The 15,109-nt window shown below is 33.0% G+C and overlaps 2 protein-coding genes across 5 annotated transcripts in view; one reads left to right on the plus strand and one right to left on the minus strand.

Annotated features, from left to right (window-relative positions):
- Positions 1 to 4,484, plus strand: part of VRK2 (VRK serine/threonine kinase 2) — a 95,748-nt gene extending 91,264 nt beyond the window's left edge. Inside the window, exons 13-14 of one of the 3 annotated variants that reach the window (XM_074341167.1) lie at positions 3,843 to 3,927; positions 4,126 to 4,261. In XM_074341167.1, coding sequence (XP_074197268.1) covers positions 3,843 to 3,927; positions 4,126 to 4,157 — 117 coding nt within the window. In that variant the 3' untranslated portion in view covers positions 4,158 to 4,261. Of the gene's footprint in view, positions 1 to 3,842; positions 3,928 to 4,125 lie in introns of all 3 variants that reach the window. The other 2 variants (XM_074341169.1, XM_074341166.1) reach the window with 2 other exon arrangements.
- The window catches only part of FANCL (FA complementation group L), a 72,920-nt gene that overhangs the window by 6,086 nt on the left and 51,725 nt on the right, over positions 1 to 15,109 (minus strand). Inside the window, exons 8-14 of one of the 2 annotated variants that reach the window (XM_074341171.1) lie at positions 10,236 to 10,386; positions 7,862 to 7,945; positions 7,338 to 7,383; positions 7,181 to 7,262; positions 6,224 to 6,340; positions 4,852 to 4,923; positions 3,515 to 4,553 (exon numbers count right to left, since the gene is read on the minus strand). In XM_074341171.1, coding sequence (XP_074197272.1) covers positions 4,518 to 4,553; positions 4,852 to 4,923; positions 6,224 to 6,340; positions 7,181 to 7,262; positions 7,338 to 7,383; positions 7,862 to 7,945; positions 10,236 to 10,386 — 588 coding nt within the window. In that variant the 3' untranslated portion in view covers positions 3,515 to 4,517. Of the gene's footprint in view, positions 1 to 3,514; positions 4,924 to 6,223; positions 6,341 to 7,180; positions 7,263 to 7,337; positions 7,384 to 7,861; positions 7,946 to 10,235; positions 10,387 to 15,109 lie in introns of both variants that reach the window. The other variant, XM_074341172.1, reaches the window with a different exon arrangement.

Consider the following 15,109-nt stretch of genomic DNA (forward strand, 5'->3'; position numbering starts at 1 on the left):
TTTAGTTTCATTGCTCTTTTTTTTTTTTTTAAGTCTCTATTTCATTTATTACTGCTCTAATCTTTGTGACTTCTACTAACTTTGGGGTTTGTTCTTTCTCCAGCTGCTTCAGGTGTAAGGTTAGGTTGTTTGAGACTTTTCTTGTTTCCTGAGGAAGGCTTGTTTCACTATAATCTTCCCTTTGAGAACAGCTTTTGCTGTGTCCCAGAGGTTTTGGATTATTGTGTTTTTCATTTTCATTGGTCTCAAAGTATTTTTTGATTTCCTCTTTGATTTCTTCAGTGATCCATTGGTTGTTTAATAGTATATTGTTTAGCCTCCGTGTGTTTGCATTTTTTTTTTCTTGTAGTTGACTTCTAACCTTGTAGCTTTGCGGTCAATTCAGGAGAATGTTCCATGTGCCCTTAAGAAGAATGTGTATTCTGCTGGTTTCAGATGGAGTGCTCTATAGATATCAATTAAGTCCATCTGGTCTAATGTGTTATTTAGGGCCTGTATTTCCTTATTGATTTCCTGTCTGGATAATCTGTCCATTGATGTAAGTGGGGTGTTGAGTTCCTCCACTATTGTGACTGTTGATTTCTCCTTTTATGTCTGTTAACTGCCTTATATATTGAGGTGCTCCTATGTTGGGTGCATATATATTTACAATTGATATATCCTCTTTTTGGATTGATCCCTTAAGCATTATGTAGTGTCCTTCTTTGGCTCTTACAACAGTCTTTTAAGATCTATTTTGTCTACTCCGGCTTTCCTTTGGTTTCCACTTGCATGGAGTATCTTTTTCCATCCCCTTTCTGCTTGCATGTTCTCTAGCTCTGAAGTGGGTCTCTTGTAGACAGCATATATATGGGTTTGTTTTCATATCCATTCAGTCTGTGTCTTTTGGGTGGAGCATTTAATCCATTTTCATTTAAGGTAATTATCAATAGGTATATTCTTACTGCCATTTTGTTAAATGTTTTGGGTTTGTTTTTGTAGTTTTTTTTTAAGTATATTTTTATTGAAGTATAGTCAGTTTACAATGTATCAATTTCTGGTGTAAAGCATAATTTTTCAGTCAGACATGAACATACATATATATATTCATCTTCATATTCTTTTTAACCATAAGTTACAAGATATTGAATATAGTTCCCTGTGCTACACAGTATGAACTTATTGTTTATCTATTTTATATAGTAGTTTGTTTTATATAGTAGTTAGTATCTGCAAATCTCCAATTCCCAATTTGTCCCTTCCCACCCCATTCCCTCCCCTGGTAACCATAAGTTTGTTTTCTATGTCTGTGAGTCTGTTTCTGTTTTGTAAATAAGTTTCTTTTCTTTTCTTTTCTTTTTTTAAAGATTTCACATATAAGTGATACCATGTATTTTTCTTTCTGGCTTACTTCACTTAGAATGACATTTTCTACGTCTATCCATGTCACACTGCAAATTGCATTATTTCATTATTTTTCACGGCTCAGTAGTATTCCATTGTATAAATATACCACAACTTCTTTATCCAGTCATCTGTCAGTGGACATTTAGGTCGTTTCCATGTCTTGGCTATTGTATATAGTGCTGCTGTGAACACTGGGGTGCATGTGTCTTTTTGAATTAAGGTTCCCTCTGGATATATGCCCAGGGGTAGGACTGCATATGGTAAGTCTATTTACAAGTCTTTTGAGGAATCTCCATACTGTTTTCCATAATGGCTGCACCAAACTACACTCCTGCCAACAGTGTAAGGAGGGTTCCCTTATTTATTGTTTGTAGTTCTGATTTGCATTTCTCTGATGATATTGAGCATTTTTTCATTTGTCTATTGGCCATTTGTATGTCTTCATTGGAGAATTGCTTGTTTAGGTCTTCTGCTTATTTTTAGATTGGTGTTTTTTTGGTTTTTTTTTTCTTATTAAGTTGTATGAGTTCTTTGTTCTTTTCTCATGCTTTGATGACTAGAGAAGTTCCTTTAAAATTTACTGTAAAGCGAGTTTGGAGGTGCTGAATTCTTTTTCAGCTTTTCTTTATCTGTGTAGCTTTTGATTTCTCCATCCTGGATAGAGTATTCTTAGTGGTAAGTTTTTCCCTTTCATCACTTTAAATATATCATGCCACTCCCTTCTGGCCTGAAAGGTTTCTGCTGAAAAATCAGCTGATAACATACAAGGTTGCTTTTCTCTTACTGATTTTAATATTCTCTCCTTATCTTTAATTTTTGTCAATTTGATTACTATGGGCCTTGGTGTGTTCCTCTTTGGGTTGATCCTCTTTGAGACTCTGTGCTTCCTGGACTTGGGTAAGTTTTCAGTTATTATGTCTTCAGAAATTTTCTCAGGTCCTTTCTCTCTCTCTTTGCTTTCTGGGACCTCTATAATGTGAATATTAGTGCTCTTAATGTTGTCCCAAAGTCCTCTGAAACCATCCTCATTTCTTTTCATTCTTTTTTCTTTTTTTCTGTTCTGCAGTAGTGATTTCCACTAATCTCTCTTCTAGCTCACTAATCCATTCTTCTGCCTCATTTAGTCAATTCTTGATTCCTTCTAGTGTGATATTTATTTAAGTAATTCTATTCTTTAACTCTATTTGGGTATTCTTTATATTTTCCAACTCTTTGCTAAAAACTTTGCTCTGTGCATCTATACTCCTCCTGATTTCTCTGATCATCTTCACCATCATTATTCTAAACTCAGGTAAATTGCCTATCTCCTCATCATTTATTTCTTCTTCTGGGATTTTATCTTATGCCTTGTTCTGCAAGACATCCCTCTGCCACCTCATCTTGTCTGTCTTTGTATTTTTAGGTAGGTTAGTTACGTTTCTCGACCTTGGAGAAGTGGCCCTCTGGGATATGTCCTATGAATCCCAGCAGTACACTCCTCTCTTGTCACCCAAGGGTCAGGGGACTGTTGTTTTCTTATTTCTGGTGGATGAGGCTGCACTAGAGGCTTATGCAGGTTTCCTGGCTGGAGAAGCTTGGACCTAGACCTCCGGTGAGTAGGGCCATGACTAGAGGTGTTTGTGGCTTAGGAAGTCTGCTCACAGGTGGGGCTGTGTTGTTTGGCCTGAGGCTTCGCCTACAGGCTGTCAGGTGGGGCTAGGTCTTGTTGCTAATGATCCAATCAAGATGTCAGCCTCTAGGAAAGCTCGTGTAGGTGAACATTCCTGGAATACCCACCTGGGTGAGCTGCAGCCATCCCCTACCTCCCCAGGAGAACTTCCAAAACCAGCAGGCAGGTCTGACCCAGGTTCCTATGAAATCACTGTCTCTGGATCTGGCGCATGTGAGATCCTGTTCTCCCCTCCCCAGTCCCATGGGGCTCCTGAAGTTAAGCCCCACTGGCCATCAAAACCAGATGTCCTGGGGTGTCTTCCTCCCAATGCTGGAACCCTGGACTGTGGAGCCTGACATGGGGCTCAGAACTCTCACTCCTGTGGGAGTGCCTCTGCAACTTAATTGTTCTTCAGCTTGTGGTTGCCCACCCGAGGGGTATGGGGCCTGATTATATCGTGAGCACGCCCCTTCCTACCTTCCTGCTGTGGTTCCCTCTCTGTTTCCAGTTGAAGATCTTTTTTCTTGATGGCTGTTCAATAGTTGGTTGTGGTCGTGTTATAGTTCTGTTGTAGTCGCAAGGTGAGGCAAGCTTATGGTCCCAATACTCCACCATCCAAATAGTTTTACCGGGTCACTGGTTGGCGCCACTCTGTGGGCACAGAATACTTGCACCAGTACCTCTAGCATTATTCATTATTACTGACCAAAAAGCCTTCTAATTGTATGACAGTCTTATCCCTAAGCCTGGTTTTATTTTTGTCTTCCAAAAAATTCATTTTTTTAATATTCTGTCCTATTTTTAGATTGTAAATTATTTAAGAAATGGCCTACTTACTTACTGGTTTCAAAGAACCAGTCAAATTAACCAGATTTGGTTGTTTGATGTTGGTAAGTACTTTTATATATACACTTGAACATAGTAACTTCAGGAAAAATAAAAAGCACTCAAAAACTTAATCTTGTACAATTTGATCTTGTATAAAAAGTTTTACTTAGCATTCTTATAGAGTACACAAAATAAATACTTTGATAACTCAAACCTTACACAGCTCAAATTTAACACACAATGTATGTATTTGCCCATAGGAAAGCACAAGGAGAAGACAAAAATACTGTGAGTCTCAAGAATGTCTGAATGCAGTAAAAAATTCTCCACAAATATCCAGCTGTGTACAACTCCCAAATTCATTTTATGAACCCCATCAATATTTTACCAGTCCAGATATGTTCAGTAAGTCAAGATCTCCATCTTGGTACACAGACGCTTCTACAACTGATATGGAGGTCACAGAATTAGAAAGTTCTACAGGACTCTGGCATACTCTTAGTGAAGAGACAAAATCAGATGTATATTATTATGGCATCACCATTGTTTTTCTTTTCATATTAGTATGTCTTGCTTTATACTTTCTCTGAAGATACCAAATAAAATCCTTTTTAAGGTTTCCAGTTTTTCACAGAAATGTTGCATTCTTATTTCAGGGTTTTCTCCCAGACATTTTCAAGGTAATTGGCTTATAAAAAGAGAATGTTTTATATTAGAAATGGTGTAATGATACAGTTTGGAAAATACTTTTTAAGTTTCATATCACCTAAGAAATCTAGATAAGGGGTTAACCTTTTTTTGATCAAAGGAGAAATCTGAAAATTAAAATGTTGATAGGGACAATTAGACATTTTCTGTTTTTTAAAAATACATAGATTAACAAATGTTTCAAGAAATTTTATATAAGCTGACATACTATATAGATATCATCTAAAACACATTACTAAAAGCTAGGCACATTTTATGAAATGTAATAATTTGCTTACCTTACTACAGTATGGACATTCACCAAATATGATGTTAAAACTCTGTCTACTAGTCAGCAGTCCTCTTAACCACTGAAGATTTTTAAAAATAAAGGGAGCAGTGTCAGCATGATTTCAAAATTACAGAAATTCCAAATATCATTTCCTTTCTGAGCACATTATATTTTTATGCCAGATTTGCCTTCTTTATTCTTTTACAAGAAATAAGGGAGACATTTCCTGAGCCAATACCTAACTACTAAAATTCTGAATAAAAAGGGAAAACCAGTATGGATGTCAAGGTCTATGCCACTATTTATAGGCCCTTTTAAGAATCTGATGAAAATAAAGCCATCTTCTCTACCTCAAAACAGATATACACAAAAATAACGCATTTAAGTCCATGGCGTTCACAAACCCTACTCAAATCCGTTAATCACAAATTAAGAACTCCTGCTGTAAAATATAACATAGGCTCTTGAAAATTTAGGTCTTAATTCTGGTCTTAATCACCAATAGTGGGTTAATTCTCAATTCATTAATTATAAGCATGAGACAGTCCATTTTTAAAAATTAAATGAATATTCATTATTACAAAAGAAAGTACATGCTCCCTTAAGAGTATCTCTATAATTAGACTTGGTATTTTATGATTTTATATAAAGTAAATTGACATCTCTACCTAAGTTCTCCATTGTTACACTGCAGATAGCACCGGCTGCTATCTTCAATCACAAAAATCAAGAGGTGATATTAAGGAAGTCTCTGAAAACTGAAAACACTATATATAACTGCAAGGTGTTTTGTACATAGATGCACATATAGTTAATCATAAGTCAACTCTGGCCCAAGATGAGTACTACAGAGAGCAAATGACTATAGACAGGAATGAAAGCAGATTTTACGGGTAATCAATAGTAAATAAAATATCACTGACTTAGTGTTGTCAGATATTCAGATCACAAAATGCTTTCTTCTCAATACCAAAAGTAGGACTATTACGTTTATTCTATACATACATAAAGCCTGAAAATTAGTAAGTACTCCATAGTGCTAGCTCCCTTTACCTTACTGCCACCGTTAATCTCACCTGGATGAATATACAGCGTTTACATGAGACACTTACTGAAAGATTCCAATTACCATCAATTTAATTTTCTATGCATCAATAAACAGTCCATGAATATATTCTAGATACATTTTCCCCCTTCTTGGATACTTTAGGACACTTCAAAACTCATTAGTAACCATGATGAAGAAATGAAGCACACGGCATTTGGAATAAACCGGTAAAGGAGCTAAATCACTACTGACAACATGATTTAGATTCTGTATATTTCAAATACGCATACTTCCTATGCCACATTAGTCTTGCTGGTATTTTTAGTTTTACCTCATATAAGCATATTTGATGGAAAGACTGTCCACACTGTGAATTATCACACACGTGATCAGGAATGGCACCATCAAGTTGATAGGCATAACAAATTCCGCAATCCATAGAAAAATCCTTCAAAAGAAATACTTATAAGCATATGTGTTCAAAATTTACAAGGTGAAATTTTAAAGAAACGAATATGGTATTAGATATTACATTTTTATAAAATATTTATAAAGGTTAACTATATTGCTAAATTATAGAAAATACAGTCTATTTAACACCTTAGAAAAGCTACTTGTAGAAGAGTGCTTCCTTTTTCATCCAGTAAATAATATAGATGTACTAAAAAAGTCTATTTTTGGCTCACAAGATGCTTGGGCTTAAGTAACGTTCCCAATTCGTACATCAATATAATGCCACTATAGTACGTAAAGACAGGAAATGACATTCCCTAGTGACTAGTTACAGAATTTTGAAGTTTGGTATAAAGGCAAAGGAAGAAAACATCCCCACCACTTCAGTAGTCTACATCCTCAGCAGCTTTGTCAAAAATCAGTTCTAAGTTTGTTTTGCTGTGTAGTGGTGTCTATTCAATTTTTAAAAACTGTACTGCCATCCTTCACAAACACTTCTATCAAGCTAATTAAAACTTTATTTCAGTCACCCATAAGCTGACAGTATAGAAAATCCAAACATCTCATTAGCTACATTGGACCTTTCCCCCTATTTTTAATACAGATGTCTGTCATTAATCACTTCACTGCTACGAAGACCATGAAAAAATACTTATAACCACCAATGAAGGTTAACAAGTTCTTCGATGCAACTGTTGCTTACAGTTCAGAAGTCTGTAACAATATTCTTCCAGTTCCTTTCCTTTCAGCCCCATTTTTCCTCTAGTGTCTAAAATAACACTTAACTTTCATTATGCAACACTGTTTGGAGTATCAAAGCACTGATAAAACTTACAGATTTTTCCAGGATAGCACGAGCTGGAAAATCAATTTCTAAAACATCTTTCAAATTTTGTAACAGACTATTTTCTGGATCCCTAAAAGCATGAAAAAAATTGTTACTGATTTGTAAAATCATTAAAAAGTAAGAATTATATGGCAAAGATACCTACCACAAATGTATGTTTCTGCTCAGCTTAATTCCCAGGGGTTTTATCACTTAAAATATTAAAAAAAAAAAAAGTTTAATAATTTAGGGTTTGCTGCTCATTTTGTAAGTCACATTTGGCACAGAATTTCTTTTTATTGAGCTTAACTGACAATACTGTATTACAGTTTTAGGTGTACAGCAGAATGATTTTGGCATATGTGTACACTGCAAAATGATTACCACACATTCACAACTATCACCATGCAGTTAAATTTTTTACATGGGATAACTTATAAGATCTACTCTCTCAGCAACTTTGAAATATATGTAATATTGTTAATTACAGGATTTGTTTCCTAACCACCTCAATAAAATACCTAAATCATATATATTATATATTCTAAAAACACAGAAATACACAGTTCAAAATTAGACATTTTCATTTAAAATAATTACCATTAATACGTTAATAGAACACTATTTAATTACAGTGGTAGACAAAGATTTTGTGATCTGTTAAAAACGTTTAAGCCTGAGGTCTCATACCATGGTCAGCTCCAAGAAAGCAGCACTCAGGAAGCATAGTAGGATGTCTGGGGTCTACCTCTATATTTATCGAAGCATTATTCCCTAGAATAAAAGAAAAGTAAAGCTTTTAGGAGTAGTATAGTGATGTCATAAAACAAAAACTAAAGGAGTATCTGGGTACTTATTTCACTGTATACCCAAGGAAAGATTAATCAATTGTTTAATGTACAGTTTTTTATAAAGGTAAAATGTATTACTAATTCAATTTAACTAAAAGAAGTAAATTTTAAAATTTTGATCATGACTAAAGACTTGGGAATCCTAAGTTTCAAAAAACAGCCAATCCATAAGTTAATATAGATTGAAATTCTGGGCAGAATTCTATTGAAGTTTAAATTAAAAATTTCTATAGAGTGACAAAAGAAGTCTTTAATATAAAAATTCCAAATCACAAGTTTAAGAAATAAAGATCTAAATGACATCATGACTTTCTTGAAAAGTAACAGAAGAAACATAAAAGACTAAAAATACAACAAATGGTAAAAATAAATGTTTAGGATTTGAGTTTTATGAAGTTTTATGAAAACATTTTCTGAATTTTTTTTATCACCATGTGAAGCTTTCCTATATAAGTTCAGAGTTCAATTCATGTTAATTTTTTTGGAAACTATTCTTTTAATAACAAAAACAACTTAGTTTGCAGAATCTAAGAAAAAGCTATTTCTACTTGGCACTAAATTCTTTCATAAATTTTAACTGTAGTATAGTACAAATTTCGTAAATTTTACTGCTGTTTTTTGAAGGCACATCGTATAAGGTTAGCACATGTAGTTTAAGGTTAATCTGGATTTCATTTTTATGGTAAAAATGTCTTAATAAGTTCTATACACCACAGCGTAAGCCTTTGGCCAAAGTTGGCAACAATATAAATAGAATTATTACAGATCTAGCAAGAAGGTAATCAAAGTAAAACAGAAAATGAGTACAAGTAATTCAATGAGAAAAACAAAATTACAAAAAGTTAACTTATGATCTCATTGGTTAATGCATTTTTTACCATAAATATAAATTCCATGTTAGCCTTCAGCAATGTCATCTTCTAATGGCTCCAGAAAGTACTTTCACTTAACAACAATAACTGTATTAACTAATTAATTAATAAATTAACTATTAATTAACTGTATTAACTAATTAATTAATTAATTAATTAATTTGCTGAAAACTTGGTCCTAAAAAGGCTAATCAATGCCTGAAGGAAAAGAGGTAAATATTGAAAGAGTGACTAAAAACCAGGTTGTTTATGCTGAAGGATGAGAAATATAGTAAAAAGTATATTTAATCATAACCTGATAAAAGTAATTGGTTTAACGGGACCATTAAGATAATAAATTACACTTCTTTGAAGAAAATGTTTTCATTTTAGTATCTACTTGTTCACAAATATCCTGTAATTTGGTTAATTATTCCAAATTAAATACTGTTAAGACTTCCTCAAACTGGGTGAGGAGCAGCACTATCTGCAGAACTGCTGCACAGTGACACTTCACTCTTCTCGTAAGAACATGCCACACTTTTCCCCCGGATCATCTATCATGCCTGAGTAGAAACTATAAAAACTGCTAATTTGGATATGACTGACATCAGAATTCCAAAATATCCTTCATAACTATGGTATTTACTGTGAACTCAAATATAGTCTAAGACATCTAAAATCTTGAGAGGCTAAATTCTAAAACTGACTTCATGTACTGCCTGCTCATAATGAGAATACACAGAACAAGCATTTCATAGTAAAGAGTATGGTAATACTGCAAGGAATGTATTTATGGTTATTCCACATCTTACTAATTTCATGTATTTAAAGAAAATACTTAAAACATATTCACTTATTGTTTTGCAGTTTTCTGTTTACTCTTCGGTGGGTGCACAGCCCACTTCAGGTTCTTTTACACTCCTCTATATTTTTGTCAGAAAATATCGCCAGACTTGTTCATACTAATCTTAACTAGTTTCACAGGTAAGAAGACTTAAGTATTTCTAACATAGTTTTTTCCCCTAAGTAATCAAAGTTTAGAAAAACCTGTCCGACTATTTCTGTGCTAATTAAAAGCTAATTAAACACTATCTCTGAATGCTACTTGCATTGATTGGATCATCACCTTTTATAATGAAACACCTCAGTACTTGCCCTTTCTACCTGAAATATTTACATTTAAATGCATGGTAATAAAAGAAATCACAGTTCATCCCCAAAAGTTTTAATAGTTGACTTCATACAAAAAAAATTTCACCAAGAGTCCAATGTTATCTTAGATTCATTTTCATATGTAATACAAAATATAATCAAACACCTAAAAAAAAAAAATACCTCCTTAATCCTCTTTTCCCCTACCTAATGCAATTCTGCGTGCAGTCGCACCCCGCGTAGGTCTTTCTGGCTCAAGTACCCAAGTCTTCTCATCAATTTCATCCATAACATCCCAGAATGCCTTCAGTGATTCTAATGCTGCCAAAAACTGACTATGAATGCTTATTAAGGAGCTCTGTGAAAAGACAGGTGAGAGCTGAGTGAGTTGTTTGACACTCTATCAACAGCAGATAATCTTTCACTTAAAATACAACTCAATTTACAAGTTTTAAGCTCTATTTCAGGTAAAACTAGTACACAGCTGTCAACTCTCCCAACTTCATCTCTCTTCACCACTACCAGTGTTGACAGTATTCTTTTTGATTATCACTGGACTGTGCACCTTATCAAGAAAGAACTTTTTAAAAAACTGTATTTATTTTTATTCTGATGTATTTTGTACCATTATGTATGGAAAAATAACAAGAAGGTATGTATATACAACTTTCTTAACATATATAATATATATATTTAGCATAGTGCCCATAAATTTTATTATGAAAATATTTTTGCCCAGTTATCAAGTTAAATGCAGTGCTAGTTGTAATTTCATTAAATTTCTTTTAAACATTATTAATAAATGCAGACTTAACTAGGCAAAGAGTATGAAAAGGTTTTACACATTTTTTTAAAGAATTCAAACAAATTACAAACAAGATTTGTTCACACGTTAAACTTTTAGCCAATCTCTGAATTTAGCATTTCAGACATTAATCCTTTATGGGAGTTAAATACATTTTCACTAAATGGTAAGAACTAAAGCCATCACCGATTTTAAAAATCAATTCATAATTACTTTCAAAGTAAACAGCTTCTCATAAAATAATGTGATACAGTTAAAAGATACAACTAAATATATAAAAAGCAAGCAAAACTTTAACAGTTTAAAAAAGAATTAAAGAATTTATTTATTGTTTCAAATAAGCAAAATATATTTAAAAAGTCACTGAAAATACTACAAATATATTCATCCAAAAGAACTGATACAAACCAACAATGCAAGAATATGATACACCCTGAGTAAGATGAAAATAGTGAACTCACTTCCTTACTGTATTTTGTACTTAAATTCTTAAAACCCAGTCAGGGTTTATATGTAGATGGATTCATTGCTCAGTTTCACAAAGCTAGTTTCAACTCTTCTAACCTATACACAGAAAAAAGTTGAGTAGGAACTAGCGCATAATGTCTGAAAATAACCTTTTAGGACACTGAGGGTAGAAGATTCTCTTCTGATATACCATCCTTCTCTACAAGTTTAGGTGCCAGAATCCAGAAATCAGAAAACTAAATTTCCAAGTTTTTTTTTAAACTATGAGCTGCACTTTATTTCCTCTTTCACTGAATGCACCACCATTCTCTAGATACCTAAATAAGAAACAAGTTTTGATCCCTGTAGATTTCCTCTTATACCTAATAAATTCAGTAAGTTAACATAAGGCCTAAGTCTATATTTAACATATTTCTTAATAACTCTTTATTCTAGTATTATTACATGTTATTAAAATAATCCCCTATTCTTATTGCCATATTCACACTTTCCATCCTTGAGTTCAACTACCTTACTGCAGAGTACTCTATCTAAAATATAAAACCAAACATAACAGTCGCCCTCTTAAAACCATTCAAACCAACATTGGAACTGGATTTTTTCCCCTGTAGTCATAGGCCCCTGAGGCCCATTATTTACATTGTGATTACGTTGATTTTTTTTGTATTCCGCAAACCTTATAATCATAATTTTCTGCTTTACAATAAACAGTTGAAGTGCAGTTGTTCTCAAAGCGGTATTTTCTTTTTTGTGATGCTACCATGTAATGAAAACAACACAAGTACCAGAGGCTATTCAATAAATTTAAGTAAACTGAACTATTTGACATAAAAAAATAATCACTGATGACCTGCATCATTCTATTTATTAAGGCCACCATTATTTACAAGTAGCTTGCAAATTATGTTTTGTTATTAGTGATTAAAACCACAGTTCTCTATCATGACTTGCAATTAATATTGTTTAATATGTATGCATAGATATGTTTACATAAAGTAAATTGAAATACTTTCTGTGGGTAGATCTACTAGTCCAAGGTTCAGTAAACATCTCTCTCTGACCATTCCCAAATTTGTTTAGGCCAGATGGAGAAGTCCAAAACTACTCAGCCATCTCTATACAGATGATAACTCTATGGCTGTCTAACCCACACAGCATACTCGGATTGCTCCAAGCTGATCTCATCATCTTCCCAGAGAAATAACCCCTTCCAGCTGGTTTTTTTCTTAGTGAAAGGGGATACTACTTGCCCTATTACTCAAACCAGGAATCTAAGTACAGTTTCAAGTAGATTACTAAGTTAACTTTCTGACTGAATTTCCTTCCTTTCGTCATAGCCCCCTAAAATGTATTATTTACATTGTAATTAAATTGACTTTTGTATTCTGTAAATCTAATACTACAATTTATTTGCTTATAATAAAATAGTCATTGATTATTAGATGCAAACATAATCATCAAATTTCTGGGTAGTATGTTGGGATTTTTTTAGTAGCTTTATTCAGGTATAACTGATAAAGAACAGCACATATTTAATGTGTACAAGTTGACGGGTAGAAAAGAGGTATAAATGGAAAGATAAGTGTTAAAGCAAGTATGGTAAATGTTAACTATAGAATCTGGGTGATGTATATATGAATATTCACCATAAACCTTTTTAATGTTTCTGTATGTCTGAAAACTTAAAATATTGGGAGGAATTATATAACTCATGTGAGTTACTTATTATAACCAAGAAAGTTAATTAAAATTATTTTTTCTGAATTAGGTTATGGACTAATTTTTTTTTTCAAATATTCAATAACTGATCTCTTTACATAAATCTTTAAATCTATATATATTTAAAACCATCTCCAAAACAAAACACAAATATGTCTTCTGAGAAAAGCAGCTCACTGTATAAGGCGAGTTATAATCTTTGCAATGTCTGTGATAGGCATTCTTAACCAGAGAATCATAAGGTTGGGTTAAAAAAATGCATCTTTATATTCTCTAAGTAAAATTTAGTATTTCCTTCAACTATGGATATAGATACCAAACTACAGAAATGGTATCAGTACCTGTAACTTTCTCTACAATAAAAATCATATTGCATTCACTTTAACTTAGAGAACTTAAACACTAATATTGAGATTTGATTCTCAGCCATTCCTTTTTTTCTTTCTGGTGGTGTTTTTTTGTTTCTCTCTTTTTTTTTTAATTGGCATATAGTCAGTTTACAATGTTTTGTCAATTTTTGATGTGCAGCATAATGTTTCAGCCATACATATACACACACAGATTCCTTTTTTAATTGATCTTTTCAATGCAGCATTGGCATTGGGAATTTTAAAAGCTCCCCAAGTGATTCTAACGTGCCGACAAAGTTAAGAACCACAAGTGGAACAATGAAGAACAGCCATCCTTGTTACAGTCTAAATGTTACCAGAGTCACATTTCTAAGATTCAAGCTAATGAGGGAAAATAAAGGTATCCTTAAGAATGTTTACATCATAACATTAATTTCAGTGTTTTTTCACTATTAACATTTAAAATATTTTGTTTTTGCAACCAATTTTGAAATTTTGAGGGAGTATACAATAAATCTGTAAAAATGGAATGTATTTTATAAAATTAGACCTATGGAAAAAGTTTTATTTTGTTGTACATGGTTTTAAGTGGAAGCTGTCTGGGTCAAGAATCAAAGAATGCATGTCCTCATTTACATATACTAAGTTACGCAAAATCAAATTAAGTAAATACTACAAAAATGAATTATGTCTTAATTCAATCCAGCAAATATATATAAAGTGTCTAGTAAGTGTTATGCTCTATAGCAGATACTTTTTCTAATCTAAGAAAATATAAGATGCAATACAGTATGTTAATTAAGATCATAGACTTGTAGTCAAATCTTAAATCTCATTCCTAGCTTCACTGCTTCAAACCAGTTGCATCTTTCTCAGCAAATTAATCTCACTTGGCATCTGTAATATAGAAATACTGTTAATCCTTATAAGATTTGAGTGAGATAATGTATATGAAATGCTAAGTGCTCAGCGTACTGTGTATGTTTAAAAATTGACAGCATTATTAAAAGACGTATGATCCCCACAGAGTAATTCACAGCCCATGAAAAAAATCTGTATCATATTAGACAAAGGATTAACACCCTTAATATAAAAGGGTTAGTGAAAATCAATAAAAAATTCATATATATTTAAAAATGGAGGACAGAGTTTCCTAGAGAAAAAATTCACATAATAAAAAATACTCAGCCTAAGTTCAGACATTATACCTCTAATGCAAAATTTCAGGGTAAGAGAAAGAGAAAAGGTGAGCAAAGCCTCAAAGTTGCAGGATGGTGAGAAAAATGAGGTCTACTGGACGGGAGTCTGCTTTCCGACAGTAGCTTTTCCTTCAATACCTGACGTAGCTCAGTTCCACGGTACAGCTTCTCTCTTATAGCACTCCCGTTCCCAGTCACTGCTCTATCACTAACGAGGTGAGCATTCAGTAGGTCATACAGGACTATGATACATTCTCTTAACCCATCCCAGAATAATCAAAAGTGGGTTTGTTCTGATTCAGGCCCAATGATTTTGTTCCAAGACTTCACTGATTCCTGGGGAGTATGGTTTTAAAACAACCCTTTTTATGACAACTTTTATTTTCTTCTTTGTACTTTTCCATACTTCCAACAATAACAATTATTTGTATAATCATAAAAGTATATGTAGAAATAGGAATAAATGGTCTGTTAGTCATCCTTTCATTTCATGCCATGTACAGTATAGTGAAAAATACACTAAACTTAACTCAATGAAAC

The sequence above is a fragment of the Camelus bactrianus genome, chromosome 15 (genome assembly GCF_048773025.1).
Source record: "Camelus bactrianus isolate YW-2024 breed Bactrian camel chromosome 15, ASM4877302v1, whole genome shotgun sequence".
In the NCBI taxonomy this organism is placed as follows: domain Eukaryota; kingdom Metazoa; phylum Chordata; class Mammalia; order Artiodactyla; family Camelidae; genus Camelus; species Camelus bactrianus.